The 15,975-nt window shown below is 50.1% G+C and overlaps 1 protein-coding gene across 2 annotated transcripts in view; it reads left to right on the forward strand.

The window, feature by feature from the left end:
• The window catches only part of EME1 (essential meiotic structure-specific endonuclease 1), a 50,963-nt gene that overhangs the window by 32,802 nt on the left and 2,186 nt on the right, over positions 1-15,975 (forward strand). For both annotated transcript variants that reach the window (XM_029600620.1, XM_029600621.1), the window contains exons 6-8: positions 10,104-10,230; positions 10,763-10,878; positions 11,484-11,673. In XM_029600620.1, coding sequence (XP_029456480.1) covers positions 10,104-10,230; positions 10,763-10,878; positions 11,484-11,673 — 433 coding nt within the window. The remainder of the gene's footprint in view (positions 1-10,103; positions 10,231-10,762; positions 10,879-11,483; positions 11,674-15,975) is intronic.

Below are 15,975 nucleotides of genomic sequence, written 5' to 3' on the forward strand. Positions count from 1 at the left end.
AAAAACCTTTAAATTCAGGTCTCCAGTCTCCAGAGCTCGGATTGCAGTACCAAATTCTTATCCGGCGAGGTTAAAAAGGCAGCACCGATTGGGTTGAGCAGCCTTGGTTGGGCTAGGCCCCAATCTGGTGCAAGAGTCCACACACGTGGAGACCCTCGGGGGGGGGGGGCGCCATCTTTCCTCTTCGACCGGCAGTATGCGCGGGGCAGGCTGGGCGGCCAATGCGCCTAACTTGCGCGCATCCAATACAGACCTGCACACAACTGAGCACACCTGTGCGCATAACTACATGCACAGCCGCGTTTGCAACTGCACTAGCACAAACACATAGAGACAATGGCACCAGCACCTAAGAAGGCCAGAAGGCACTCTCTTTGCACAGCCTGCCACATAAGAGCCACGCAGCCTGAATTGGAGTCCTGTCTGTGTCAGCATTGCGAAGAAGCCCTGGGGGAACCAAAGCCTGGTCCCTTACTGTAGGGAGATGGTTCTGGAACTACTGATGATAGCTCCCCGGATCTATGCATCTCCGAGATGGCTTCCCCACAGGAGGGCACCTCTGGGGCCCCTACTCAGACTCCCCCCTGGGATTAACATGGACCCAGGGACCTTCTTCTGGTTGGAATTTTTCCAAGGGCTGCAAGCCTTCATTTAGGCGCAGTCAGCCCCGGCTGCGCCCCAGGCTCAACCCCTGCCATAAGCAAAAGATCCTTCCAGCCTGGCTCAGATGCCTCGAGACATGCCTTGCCTAACCAAGAACTTCCCTGACAGAGACCCAGACACCTCAGATGATGAGGGTGACTCCCTGGAAGAAGGAGAAATCCCTCCAGGAATGGAACCATACCGAACCATGCTTCGCTTCTTCCACAAGGATGAATTACCAGCCCTTGTTTCCCAGACTCTGAAGACGCTGGGTATTCCAGGCACGGATCCTATGGCGGAACCAAAGAAGAACCCCATCTTGGTGTCCCTTCCTAAGTCCTTATGCTACTTTCCAATGATGGAAGCTATCCAGAAACTGATTGACCTGGAGTGGGATGCCCCGGAAGCCAGCTTCAAAGGGGGTCGGGCCTTGGAAGCCCTATACCCTCTAGAACCAGTGACCAAGGAATGCCTGCGTTTCCCGAAAGTGGACGCTATGGTCTATGCCATCTCAAAGCGAACGACTATTCCTGTTGAGGGAGGGGCTGCATTGAAGGATACTCAGGACAGACGCTTGGAATCCATCCTTAAGCAGGCCTTCGACGCAACAGCAGTGACACTGTAGATTGTTTCCTGCTGCGCATTGGTGGCACGTTCCTGCTTGCTCCTCTCGAGAGAGGCAAATAACTCCGGAATGTATACCAGTGAGATGATAGAACCTGCAGCAGCCTTCCTGACGGACGCAAGCTCAGACCTGGTGCGTACCTCAGCCAGGGGTGTTGCCTCGGTAGTGGCAGCCAGAAGACAACTATGGCTACGGAATTGGCCTGCGGTCGCGACATCTAAAGCGAATCTCACGAGAATGCTCTTTAAAGAATCGCTCTTTTTAGGAAGCGAATTGGAGAAGTTAGCCAGCAAATGGGGCAAATCCCCAGTGCCTCGGCTACCAGAAGATGGGAGTAAAAGATCTCAGGATCCCTCCCCCAGAAGAACCAAGGGCAGAGGCTCGCAGCGCTTTAGACCCTACATGAACTCGCAGTTCCAGGCACCTTGTCCCTCCGGAAAGTCCCAGCCCTTTTGGAACCAACAGACTAAGAGGAGAGCAGGCCCGTGGGCAGGCTCCAGCCGTGCTCCACAATGAGAATGGGCTGACCCATCCACAGGAAGAGGAGATAGGGAGTCGACTTGCCCTCGTCTACCAAAGAGGGGTCGAGATAACGTCGGACAAATGGGTACTAAACATCATTCAAGAAGGTTACTCTTGGAGTTCCGCAGCAACCCTTGAGACAAATTTATGATGTCACCCTGCCACTTCCACACCAAGAGACTGGCAGTAGAAAACACTCTAATAAGACTACTCAGTCTGAAGGCAATAACTCCGGTTCCCACGCCCCAACAAAATATGGAGTACTATTCCATCTATTTTATCGTTCCCAAGAAGGAGGGATTATTCCGGCCCATCTTGGATCTCAAGAATATCAACTGTCATCTGCGGATACTACACTTCCGCATGGAGACTCCTCACTCCATAATAATGGCAGTACAACCAGGAGAGTTCATAACTTCCTTGGACCTTTCCGAAGCCTACCTTCACATCCCGGTCCATCAGGATCACCAGCGCTACCTGCACTTTGCGATACTGGGTCAAAATTACCAGTTACAAGCGCTACCCTTCGGCCTAGCAACCGCCCCAGAACCTTCACCAAAATCATGGTGGTCATGGCAGCAGCACTGAGGAAGGAAGGGATCCTGGTTCATCCTAACCTGGACGACTGGCTGATCAGGGCAAAGTCTTCGGAAGAGAGCCGGCAGGTGACCAGCAGAATCAAGAACCTACTGCAGGAACTCGTTTGGGTCGTGAACACGGGCAAGAGCAGTCTGCAGCCCTCTCAATCACTAGAATACCTGGGGGCCTGTTTCGACACCCAACAGAACAAAGTCTTCCTCCCTCCCCCGAGGAGAAGGAAACTGATGGAACAATTACAACGATTGATGACCAATGCACGCCCCAAGGTATGGGACTATCTTCAAGTCCTCGACCTCATGGCCTCAACCCTGAAGGTCGTCCCATGGGCAAGGGCCCATATGCGACCGCTCCAGCTCTCCTTAGTGTCACAATGGAACCCACTGTCCCAGGACTACTCAATTCGCCTCCAACTACCAGCAGAGGTACATTCTCAGCTCCAGTGGTGACTACAGGAAGACCACCTAAGCAGAGGAGTAAGCCTATCCCCACCGAACTGGATCTTGTTCACCACGAATGCGAGCCTGCAAGGGTGGGGAGCTCACTGTCAGGAACTGATGGCCCAGGGACAATGGAACAAGGAAGAGGCGGAATGGAACATAAACCGCCTGGAAGCGCGAGCAGTCAGACTAGTGTGCCTGCGATTCAGCCAACGACTCCAAGGCAAAGCAATTCGAGTAATGTCAGACAACGCAACAACAGTTGCTTACATCAACTGTCAGGGAGGAACCAGGAGCCAGCAGATGGCTCTGGAGATAGACCATCTCATGGCATGGGCGGAGATAAACCTACAAGGGATCTCAGCCTCCCACATCGCAGGAAAAGACAACTTCTCAGCAGACTTCCTCAGCAGAGAGAGCCTGGACCCAGGAGAATGGATGCTGTCGACCACAGCCTTCCAACTGATAGTAAATTTCTGGGGCCTCCCAGCCATGGATCTACGGGCCACCCGTCTCAGTGCCCAAGTCCCCCCCAGGTTCTTCAGCCACAGACAAGAGCCACACTCCCAAAGAATTGACACTCTCGTCCAGACTTGGCCAGAGGAAGACTTACTGTACGTCTTCCCCCCCCCCCCCCCCCCCCCTTCCATTGCCACTACTGGGCAAAGTCATCTGCAAGATAGAACATCATAGGGGACTAGTTTTACTAGTGGCCCCGGATCGGCCAAGACGACCTTGGTACGCAGACATGCAAAGACTCCTTGCGGGGAACCCTCTGTGCCTATCTCCACACAGGGACCTTCATCGGCAGGGCCCGATTCTCCATGAAGTTCCAACTCTAGTCTCTCTTACGGTCTGGCCCTTAAGAGGATTCGCCTGAAGGAGTGCGGTTACTCAAAGGCCGTGGTTGACACCCTGCTCTGAGCACCAAGTTCTCCACCTCCCTGTCATACAAACGGATCTGGAGAGTATTTGAAGCCTGGTGTGAGGACCGCAGGATACTCCCATGGACAGCTAAGATTCCCATAATTCTGGAGTTCCTACAGGACAGTATGAAAAAGGGGTTGTCACTCAACTCCCTCAAGGTCCAAGTAGCCACACTGTCCTGCTTCAGAGCCGAAGTGGACGGTATCCGGCTATCAACCCATCTGGATTTGTCCCGCTTCCTGAAAGGGGTTAAACAACTCCGACCACCCCTAAAGTGGCCAGGGCCTCTGTGGAATCTCAATCTAGTTATTAGACTTCCTAGCTGGGGATACCTTCAGACCAACATGCGGTCTGTCACTACGCCTCTTAACATTGAAGACGATATTCCTGGTGGCAATATGTTCAGCTCGTCGCATCTCCGAACTACAGGAACTGTCCTGTCTGGAACCATTCCTTAGGTTCATGCCTGGAACCATACAACTGTGCACTGTCCCCTCCTTCCTACCGAAAGTGGTTTCCGAGTTTCACTTGAACCAAACCATCTCACTACCATCTCCGGACTCACACCTTCTTCGCCATCTAAATGTTGGCAGACTCCTAGTGTGGTACCTGGAAAGATCGGAACTGGTGTGCAAAACGGACCACTTGTTCATTCTTCCCAGCGGGAAGAAATAAGGAGAAGTGGCCTCGCGGGCGACCATAGCCCGCTGGATCAAGGCAGCCTACATAGAGGCAGGAAAACCCTTACCTCTACAGGTTAAGGCTCATTTTACGAGGGCACAGGCAGTTTCTTGGTCAGAAACCAATGTGCTGTCGCCCGCTGAGATCTGTCGGGCGGCAACATGGTCCTCCCTACACACCTTCTCCAGGTTCTACCACCTGGATGTTCAAGCCCGAGAAGATGCAGCCTTCGCAATGGCAGTACTAAGTGGGCCACAGGCAGCCTCCCGCCCTGTCCGGGAGTAGCTTTGTACATCCCACTGGTCTTGCGTCCATCTGGCTGCATACTAGGGAATGGAGAAATTACTGACCTGATAATTTTGTTTTCCTTAGTGTAGATAGATGGACTCAGCATCCCGCCCACGGCTGCCCCAGAAAAGGAGAACCTCGGATAGCAAACCTCGAGACTAAGCAAATACGGGTAAGCCGCAGCCTACCCCTAGTTCAAGACACCCACAGTTTGTCCAGTGTCAGTTTTAATTGGTTGAGTGCATTGGCCGTCTCCAGTCTGGAAATTAGTTGAACCAGTTCAAGTTTTAATCAAGTTTAATCAAGTTATTTAAGCAAAGATATATCAACAATGGCTTTTCAAAGAGAATACTGAAGAGCTGAGGTTACTGAAGGGGTATATCTAGAGTGACGTCAGCTTTGAAATCTGACTCAGTCTCCAATGTACTGCAGCATAGAGGTATAGGATATGAATGCCACCTGATCATGTAGGTTCTTTTAGAGTTAGTATAATCCAGGAATCCTGTAGCCTGGTTTTTAACCGATTCAGCTTGTAGTTTCTACTAACTCTAAAAGAACCTACATGATCAGGAGGCATTCATATCCTATACCTCTATGCTGCAGTACACTCATGTATGCATTAACAGAATAAGACTGACACTTGCTAATAGTTGAATACATTAAGGTAACCACATCTACCTGCGGGCATGCGATAAGCCCTGTTATAGTGCATTGCCCCTGAGGCAGCTCTAGACCATAGAGCGAAACTCGGCTGGAGTCGGACTAATTTCAAATAAAGGGCATTTTACACACACCGATCTCCATTTCTTCTCTGCTATACAGCCAACTGGATCGGCTTCCGATTTGTTTTGCAGGATTTTTTCTGACAAGGTCTTTCTAGCCCTTTGAGGTTGGAGTAAGGCAGAGGTTTCTCTGGTTTCCTAGGGCCAGACTCCTGGTTTTCTAATACCAAAGTGCAATGCCTGCTCAGACAATTCCCAGAACCAGAGGGGGACTGGTTGAGCCTGAGGGGATCGAATTGGCATATATATTTAAAAAAAAAAAATTAAGAGGATCCACTGAGTCTGCCTCCCCTCTCCTTCTTCTGGTTTCTTTGCCTTTAAAGATTTATTTTACCAAAAAGGAAACAAGGAAATGTGAGAGCAACTCCGGAACATCCTGAGGCTCTTTTAGTGCAAGCAGTGTTTTCAGCAGTGGAGGTAAGTTCCTCTAAGTTTTGGAGGTGAGCTCCTTCAGAGCAGCTCTAATTTGACCACTCACACTCCTGATGGAGAAGAAGCTCTGCTTGTGGCTGCAATATCGCTTCCGCTTTTGGAGATTTTATGCGCGGCTTACCTCAAAACCGGAGAAGTGCCCTGAGAGAAGGCCTCCATTTTATATCAGTAGGGCTGGCTGCCACGGGAATTGAATCATCTTCCTGCTCGAGCAGGGTGCCGGGGCCTATGGAGTCAGCATTTTCAGTGGGAATGGCCAACATTTTAGCTGCAGGTCCCTCAGAACATATGGCCCCAGCTGTTATTGGGAGCCCCTGCATTTATCCCCAGTCGGGGATGGGGATCTCTGAAGCCTCCTGTTTTCAAGCCTTACTCCCTTGAGAGTTCTCCCTGAAGACCTTTAGATTTTTCCTTTTGTGCTATTCAGAGGCCTGCTGGAGACACAATTTTTGGGATCTTCTGGCATGGGACTTGTTCCCAAGTCTGTAGCTCACTACTTGTCTTCTAAATGAGCCTGGGAGTCTTGTCATTTCGAACATGCCTTTCCCTCACAACAGAAAGTCTGTTTTGGAGGACCTGGATGAATTTATGGATTCAAGCAGTGATTTTCCGACTTTTCCATAGGGATGAGATTGCATCCCTTATTGATCGGGTGGTTGCTACCCTAAAAATTCAGAAGATAAACTTGAAGAAACTGGGGATACTAATTATTAACTGTCTGCATAAGTATGCTAAGACTTTTCCCCTTCACTCTGAGGTGGAGGAAATGGTGATAGTAGAATGGGAATCTCCAGATTCTGGGCACAAGGGAGTTAAACTCTTTGGTAATCTGGAGCTACTACCACAAAAGCAATCGCAGTACTTGATTTTTATGCCCAAAGTGGATATGCTGGTATCAGCAGTTACAAGGAGAACAGGACTAGGCTGGGAACCATTGTTCCTGTCCCCCTGGAGGAGCGCACGTTAAAGAAGGTGAACCTGGCTCTGAAGGTTCCTCTGTTCCGAATGGAAACCGTGCGTTCGGTGATTGCCAGTGTGCACAAGGAGGGGAGTACCTAGCGTCCCTGGCTTTAACTGAAGCGTACTTGCACATAGGAATACGGCCCGATCATCAGAGATATCTGAGATTCATGATTCTGGGAGAACATTTTCAGTTTTGCGTTCTGTCCTTCGGTCTGGTGACTGCGCCCAGGACCTTTACCGAGGTAATGGTCATGGTGGCTGCAACTCTCCGGAGTGACGGGGTCCTGGTCCACCCCTATCTGGACGACTGGCTGATTTGGGTGAAGTCGGAAACCCTTTGTTGGAGGGCAGTGGACTTGGTCCTCTGGCGCCTGAGATCGTTGGGGTGGATAGTCAATCTGTCCAAGAGTCATCTTGGCCCTTCCCAGAGTTTGGAATTCCTAGGGGCATGTTTCGATACAAGGGTGTGGGGAAGGTGTTCCTCACCGAAGAGCAGATTTCCAAGTTGCAAGCTCAAGTTCGCGGATTGTTGGAAAAGCAGGTACCCAAGGTTTGGGATTACTTGCAAGTTCTCAGGTCTAAGGCTTCCACCTTGGAATTAGTTCTATTGGTGTTTGCTCATATGAGGCCTGTACAGTCTGCTTTACTATCTCGCTGGGACCCGTTGTTGGAGCAATTTCAGCTACCTTTCCTTCTTATGGTGTTTGCTCGATCCAGTCTTTCCTGGTAGCTCTTTCTGGATAAGTTGAGTCGAGGTGTGGACCTAGATATTCCGGTCTGGACGATCGTCACAACCGATTCCAGTCTCTCCGGGTGGGGAGCAGTATGTCTACCAGTCTGTGCAAGAGCGGTGGTCAGCGGAGGAAGCCTTTGTGGTCCATCAGTTGTCTAGAGACAAGAGCCATGCATTGGGCCCTTCAGGCATTTCTACCCCTGGTGAGGGGAAGGCCGACGAGTGTCTTGTCAGTCAATGCGACAACAGTGGCTTACATCAACCGACGGGGGCACCAAGGAGTCAAGCAGTGGCTGAGGAGACCTGGCTTTTGATCGATTGGGCAGAACAGCATTTGAAGTACTTGGCAGCCTCCCAAATAGTGAGCTTGGACAACATGCAAGCGGATTTTCTGATCCGCAGCAACAGAACTCTGGAGAGTGGGAGCTGTCAGGGGAAGCGATGCATCTCATCAGTTACAGGTTGGGCACATCGTGTGTGGATTTGATGGCGACCTTCAGTGTTTCTCCAGCCGGCGAAGAGAAAGAGGAGCAGAGGGGGTAAATGGCTTAGGTCTGCCTTGGCCGACTGACATTCTCCTGTATGGGTTCCTTCCTTGGCCATTAGTAGGCAAGATCTTGTAGCGCATAGAGATTTATCCTGGTGATGTGATTCTCATCGTGCCAGTGGTCGAGGCATCCGTGGTTTGCGGACTTAGTCAGCCTAGCAGTGGATAGACTGTTACGGCTAGCTCATCTGCCGAACCTTCTGCACCAAGGTCCCATTTGTTTAGATCAGGTAGATCGATTTTGTCTAGCAGCTTGGCTTTTGAGAGGCAGCTTTTGAGAGATAATGGTTATTCAGACGGGGTTATCACTACCATCTTGCAGTCTAGGAAGACTTCCTCCTCCTGACCTATGCGAGGGTAGGGAGAGTTTTTGAGGCCTGGTGTTCTGGGCAGTGGGTGGATCCTATGCAAGCCTCGGTGGTGCATATTTTGGCTTTTCTGCAGGAGGGTTTGGTCAAAAGATTATCCTTTAATTCCCTCAGGGTTCAGGTGGCGGCTTTGGGATGTCTTTGAGGTAAGGTTTGAGGAGTTTTACTGGCGGCTTATCCAGACATTGTGTTTTCTTTGGGGAGCAAAATATTTGCATCCCCCAGTTCGTAATCCTTGCCCTTCTTGGAGCCTTAATGTGGTCCTGAAGAGCATATATGCACCTCTGTTCAAACCTCTGAGAAGTACGACTATGAAGGATCTCACCTTGAAAGTGGTTTTCCTGGTGGCAATCTGATCGGCTCGCTGAATCTCCGAGCTTCAGGCCTTTCCACATAGGGAGCCTTTTTTGAGGATTTTGGACGAGGGAGTGTCCTTGAGAATGGTTCCATCTTTTCTATCCAAGGTGGTGTCAACATTCCACTTAAATCAGTGGAGCTCCCGTCCTTCCCAAATTTAGCTTGAGGCGCCAAAGGATCCAAAGACTTACGGTGCTTAGATGTAAAGTGCACTTTGTTGCAGTACCTGGAGGTCACGAACAGCTTCCCCATGTCAGATCATCTCTTTGTGCTCTGGAGCGGTGCCAGAAAGTCATAAGGCATCAAGAGCCACAATTGCACAGTGGTTAAAAGAGGCTATTAGCTCTGCACATATCTGTCAAGGTCGCCCTGTTCCAGAGGGGCTAAGGGTTCATTCTACCCGTTCTCAGGTGGCCTCTTGGGCCAAGTGTCAGCAAGTTTCGCCACAGATTTGTAGAGCGGCTACTTGGAAATCATTGCACACTTTCACCAGGTATTATTTTTGGATGTCCAGCCCCAGAGGCCATGGGTTTTGGTGAAAGTGTGCTTCTAAGTGGGACTCTCACAGTCCCCACCCTGTTTAGGGAAGCTTTGGTACATCCCAGCAGTCTGGATTGATCTGGGTACGTACAGGAAAAGGAAAATTGGTTCTTACCTGCTAATTTTCGTTCCTGTAGTATCACAGATCGGTCCAGAGTCCCACCCACTGGAGGAAAGGGAAAATTGGAGAGTATGCTCAATCTGTTTTTGTGATAAATCTGAAGAATTGCACAGGTTTTTGTTAGTCCTACACAAGATTTTGTGTGGGTGCAGTTTCCAGGCTTCCTCTTCCCACTACTCATTCAGGGGAGGTCAGTTATTCAAGGTGCTGATTTTGTTTCTTTCATTTCTGACTTGGGTACAGATTAATACTGAGGGGACTGCAGGTGGCACCTTGTGTTAAGTGGCAATGTCAGTAAAACTTTTTCTGTCTCCATCTGCTGGAGGGGAGGCAAAACCCAGGAGTCTGGACTGATTTGTGGTACTACAGGAACAAATATTAGCAGATAAGAACCAATTTTTCTTTAGCAGTAGTGCTGCTTCTCACTGGGAGCAGAGAAGCTGTGTTGTTCCTTACAGCTCCTGGTTTATATTCTGGTGTTCTCTGGTGCGCTTCCTGTACTTACAGAAGGCGAGTCCTGCTGTGTTTTTCTCCTCAGAACTCAAAAACTTCGGTTGCGGAAGACGGTACTGAATGGAGATGCAGGAAATGCAGAAGAGAAGCGTAGGCGGAGGAAAAGGAATGAAGAAGCTTTCCCAGTATTGTCTAGGATGGATGTAGAGAAGGTAAGCAACCCTTCATGTCCAAGTGATTCTGTGTCCTTCCTTTCCAAAAAGTTCAGATTCTGCCCAAGTGAATTCTCTTGTGAAAGGCATTTGCTCCCCATCTGGCTGCTCTATAGAACCTGTGGAAGCAGTAAGTGGCAGCCCTGAACTCTGATTCTGGTACTTAAGTCCTACCAGAGCATTTTTTTTAATGGCTTCTGATATTGCGTTGGTTCGGCCACCTTGTGAAGATTTAAAAAGTTTGATGCCATCTAGTATTATACTATATGCTGCAGTTTGCAAGTATTCTGGCCTTTATTAAAGTTTTTTTGTTTGGAACTCTTGTCTTGGCTGCTTGGATCCAGTTTATGTTGGCAACAAGACTTCCTAGCATCCTGAAAACCGATTTCTCGCATGGCAACCAACAGAGCTGGATTATCTTGGGTCTGCTGCTTTCTCTTTGGGTTTGATTGGAAGCACAAGTAGATGATGCAACCTTAGGACATTCTAGCTGGGGTCCTGCACTCACTGCTGAATTGGTTTGTGATTTCAGACTCTAGTGGACCTTCAGCTCTACACAGGTGTACAAGTTCAGTTCCTGGAGACCTGGAAGGAGTTTGCAGATTTTATCAGTATGTTCACGAAGGCAGTTGCTGAAACACCTTTTAAGTGAGTGGAGGTGGTAGAAGGGGGGGATATAGGCATCATCTTTTCATTATTTAAAATTTGTGGACAAAAAAAAATGCTCCTAGCAGCATTGTTCCCAGTCAAAACTGTCAATGTTTTCAGAAAATGATCCTTAAAACATTTAGCAATGCCAGTGCTATTAGCAGGCATGGGGACCACTCAGGGTAGATCTGAGTTCTACCCCTTGAGCTGGGGTTGCTACAACAATAGTGTTTGCAGCCTCCAGAAAAGTGAGTCCCAGCCATTATATAAGTGATATCTAATGGTCAAACTCAAAATACACAGCTGTGGCCTCTGCCCAAAAGGACTGGCTGCGAAATGGCTGGATTAGACAGAAAAGGGAGGGAAAACCCCCCGTTGCAAATGAAGGCTCATGGCATTGCAGCCCTAGTACAAGACTTTGTTTGAGCAAGCCAGAGGAAACTGTTGCACTAAAAAAAAGTCTATCGAAATGTTGGTCGGGATTGATCTTGTATCCTCCCTAAGGAAAACTATTCTATTTGTTACTATTTGGTGTAGTTCTAAGACTTGCACATGGGATGAAACAGGGAAGGGGTTAAAAACTTGTCTTTTTCTGTTGGCTCCAGGCATGAGCGAGATAAGACAGGCTTCTCCTTCTTCTTGGAGAGTGACTGGGCTGGAGGAGTGAAGGTGGATCGAAGTGGGAAGGGGCTCCTGCAGGTTTGGAAGAGGCAAATACAGCAGTTGAACCGAGTCAGTGTGGACATTGCTAATGCTGTGGTATCTAATTATCCATCTCCTCAGCTTTTAGTACAGGTAGGACCTCTGGTGGTAGTGATTCCCTGATACAGATGCACAAAGGAAAATTGGTTCTTACCTGCTAATTTTCGTTCCTGTAGTACCACAGATCAGTCCAGATTGCTGCATTTTGCCTTCCCTTCAGCAGATGGCGACAGAGAAGTTTTTGACTGACACTGCCACTTAGGTTGAGGTGCCACCTGCAGTCTGTCACTATTGAACTGTACCTAAGCCAGCTGACTAGAAAACCATAACTACATGAACTATGTACAATACTCCCCAAACGAGCAGCGGGGAGAAGAAACCTTGGAAATCCAAAAAGGAACCCTTGCCCACACAACACACCTGTGCAGAACAAGAACCTGAAGCCAAAAAAACACCGACCGAGCGGACTCTCCAATTCCCCTAACCCAAAATGGGCAGGACTTCGGCCTGATCCATTGTACTAAAGGAATGAAAATTAGTAGGTAAGAACCAATTTTCCTTTCCCTGTATGTACCCTCATCAGTCCAGATTCCTGGGATGTACCAAAGCTTCCCTACACTAGGTGGGACCCCGAAAGTCCCGCTCGTAGCACATGGGCACCAAAACCCCCTGCTTCCGGGGCCTGGACATCCAGATAGTAATGTCTGGCAAACGTGTGCAAAGACTTCCACATAGCCACCCTACAGCTCTCCTGTGGCGAAACTTGTTGACACTTGGCCCAGGAGGGCACTTGCGACAGAGTAGAATGAGCACAAAGTCCCACAGGCACTGGCCGGCCATGAGCAATGTACGTAGAGCTGATAGTCTCCTTCAACCTCCGAGCAACAGAGGCCTTAGAAGCCTTATGCCCCCGTCTGGGGCCACTCCACAGTACAAAAAGATGATCAGACAGGTGGAAACTGTTGGTAACCTCCTGGTAGTGCAAAAGTGCCTGCTTCATAGCCAAGCACTGCAAATCTCTAGAGTGAGGCGTGGAAGGAGCCGAAGCCGGAAAGGAAGGGAGTTCCACAGACTGATTCAAATGAAAAAAAGTATACCACCTTAGGGAGAAAGGAGGAAACCGTGCTCAAGCATACTCCTGTATCAGTGATCCTCAAGAAGGGCTCCCTACAGGATAAGGCTTGAAGCTCCGACACCCTGCGAGTTGAGGAAATAGCGACCAGAAAAAACACTTTCAGAGTAAGATCCTTCAGTATAGCATGCTTTGGAGGCTTAAAAGGTGATTTACACAAGGCCCTCAAAACCAGATTGAGACTCCAGGAAGGACATGGATTCCGCACAGGAGGCCATAAATGCTTCGCCCCTGAAGGAAGCGCACAACATCCGGATGAGCTGACAAGCGAAGGCTGCGCACCCTACCCTGAAGACAGAGAGCTGCTACCTGAATCTTCAGGCAATTAAAGGATAAACCTTTAAGTAGACCATCTTACAAAAAGGCTAAGACAGGCACGGATAGGGTCTATTTTGTGATCCACACACCGAGACTCAAAAGCACCCTACACCCTGACAAAAGCCAAGGACATAGAGGTTTTTCTGGACTGCAAGAGAGTAGCATTTACCGCATCCAAATAACCCTTATTCCTTAGGCGCCCCCTTTTCAAAAGCCAGGCCACTAGACAAAAGCGATCTGCCCCTTCCAAACAAATGGGACCTTGATGTAGGAGAGTTGGCAGGAGCGGAAACTGTAAGGGGCTGTTCACTGCTAGGTTGACCAGGTCCGCGAACCACGGCTGCCTTGGCCATTCCACCGCAACAAGGATTATGTCCCCACGGTGGGCCTCTACCCGTCACAACACTTTACTGATTAAGGGCCATGGTGGAAACACGTACAACACGATAATCGGACAGCCATGGAAGGACCAGAGCATCCACCCCTTCTGCCCCCATCTCTCGACGACTGAAGAACCTTTGGGCCTTGGCATTGCGAAAAGTCGCCATCAAGTCCATGCAGGGCTGGTTCCACCTGCTGCATACAAGCTGGAAAGCTTCCTCTGACAGCTCCCATTCGCCAGGATCCAGCTGGTGATGGCTGAGAAAGTCCGCTTGAACGTTGTCCGAGCCTGCAATATGAGAAGTCGCTATCCTCTCCAGATGCAGTTCCGCCCAGCTGATCAACTCCCGGGCCTCCAGAGCTAAAGCTCGGCTCTTGGTGCCTCCCTGCTGATTTATGTATGCCACGACTGTCGCATTGTCCGACAGGATCCTGACTGACCTTCCCTTCACCAGGGGAAGGAGGGCCTGGAGAGCCAGGCACATGGCTGGACCACAGAGACGCCGTCCTCCACCAATGGCTCTGGACCGATCTGTTCTGACAGACTGCCCCCACCCCCCACCGAAGAGGCTGGCATCCGTGGTTACCACTGTCCAAGAAAGGACTTCCAGGTCTACTCCTTGGCGAAGCCTATTCCAGGTCGAGCCACCAGGAGAAACTGGAACGCGCAAATTCCGTAAGCGGAAGCAGTAGCTGAAACTGCTCGGAAAGCGGATCCCAACGGGAAAGTAAGGTTGATTGAAGAGGCCTCATAAGCAAAGGCTCATGGGACCAACTCCAGAGTGGAAGACATTGACCCAAGAACTTGCAGGTAATTCCAGACCCTGGGCATGTGCATGGGTAAGAGGGAAAGAATCTGAGCATGTAATTTGAGAATCCATTCCTCAGTGAGGAAAACCTTGCGTCGAAGTGGGCTCCCAAAAACCCCAGGGCCTGGGAGGGAACCAGGTGATTCTTGGCCAAGTTCACTATCCACCCTAGGGAGCGCAGAAGGTAAAGGACCCAATCCACCACCTCCCGCCAGAGGGACTCCAACTTGGCCTGAATCAGCCAGGTAAGGGTGCACCAGAACCCCCCTCCTTCCAAAGGGCAGCAGCCACCACTATCATAACCTGGAAATATTCTCCGAGGGTCATGAACCGGAGGAATCTTTGGTGCTCGGGCTGAATTCCAATGTGCAGGTCAAATCCAGGGAGGCTAGGTACTCCCCCCTTGTGGACTGCTGCAATTACCGGCCGCAAGGTCTCCATGCAAAATCGAGGCCCCGAAAGAGCTCTGTTCACCTTCTTCAAATAGAGGTTGGGCCAGAAGGCGCCTTCCTTCTTTGGCACTACGCCGTAGATGGAATATCTGCCTATTCTTTCTTCCACCGGAGGCACTGGCGCATTGGCCCCCAACTCTGAGGCAACTGACTGTGGCTCGCACCACTAATTCCTTTTGCCGATAAGAGCATGGGGAGATGAGAAACCGGTCCCTGAGAGGCCGAGCAAACTCTAAAGCGTAGCCTTGACTTATGTATAAGACCCACTGGTCAAAGGTAATCTTGGCCCACTCCTCTTAAAAAAAAAAAAGAGTCAGCCAGCCCCCTATTAGCAGAACAGAGGAGTGGACAGACCTCGCCTCATTGGGAAGAATTTGCACTGCCCAGGCCCTGGGTGGAGCCATCTCTGCCTGGCTGGCGGCCGGCAAAAGGGTGACTCCATGACTGCTGCCTGCTCGATGGTTGTCTGGAAGAAGAACCAGAAGATCTGGATGCACGAAATCGCGGCAGAGGGGGGAAACAGCAGATCTCGCTTTCGGCTTGCCCTCTGGCAATCTGTGAACTTTATTCTCCCCAAAGGATTTGATCATGTCCTCCAACTCTTTACCAAACAGCATCTTGCCCTTAAAGGGCAAAGAACCCAGCTGCGCCTTGGAGGAAATCAGTTCAACCCGCTGCTCAATTCCTCAACCAGAGGAGCCTGCGAGCTGAAACAGCAGAAATCATGGTTCTTGCCGAAGTTCTTAACAGGTCCTGTAATGTATCTGCACTGTAGGCAGCCACAACCTCCAGCTGCTCAGCCTGGAGGGCCTCCACATCTGACATGGACTTATCCATTTGGAGCTGCCCCAGCGAAGGTCTGCTTGTAACATAAAACTGCTGCATATAGTGGGCGGAGACCTCAAAAATCTTCTTGAGGTGAACTTCCAGCTTTCTATCCTGAAGATCCTTGAGCACCGTAGCACCCATCACAGGAATGGTCGTCTTCTTGGTAACAGCAGATATGGCAGCATCCCCCTTTGGAATCCTGAGAAGGTCAAACACCTCTTCAGGGAGTGGATAAAGTTTGTCCATGGCCCTGCTGACTTTCAGTCCGGCGTCTGGAGTATCCCACTCCCGGAAGAGCAGTGCGGTAACTGATGTGTAAAGGAAAGGTTTTAGTTGGGCCCCTGAGGCCCAGCATCACTGAATCCACAGCACCCTAGGTCTCGTGTTGTGGGGTGGGGGAAGCTTCAATGCCCAGCTCCTCCAGAATTGCTGGAATTGGAGGGGCCAGCTCCTCTCTTTAAAATAAATGCACCAC

The sequence above is a fragment of the Rhinatrema bivittatum genome, chromosome 4 (genome assembly GCF_901001135.1).
Source record: "Rhinatrema bivittatum chromosome 4, aRhiBiv1.1, whole genome shotgun sequence".
Classification (NCBI taxonomy): domain Eukaryota; kingdom Metazoa; phylum Chordata; class Amphibia; order Gymnophiona; family Rhinatrematidae; genus Rhinatrema; species Rhinatrema bivittatum.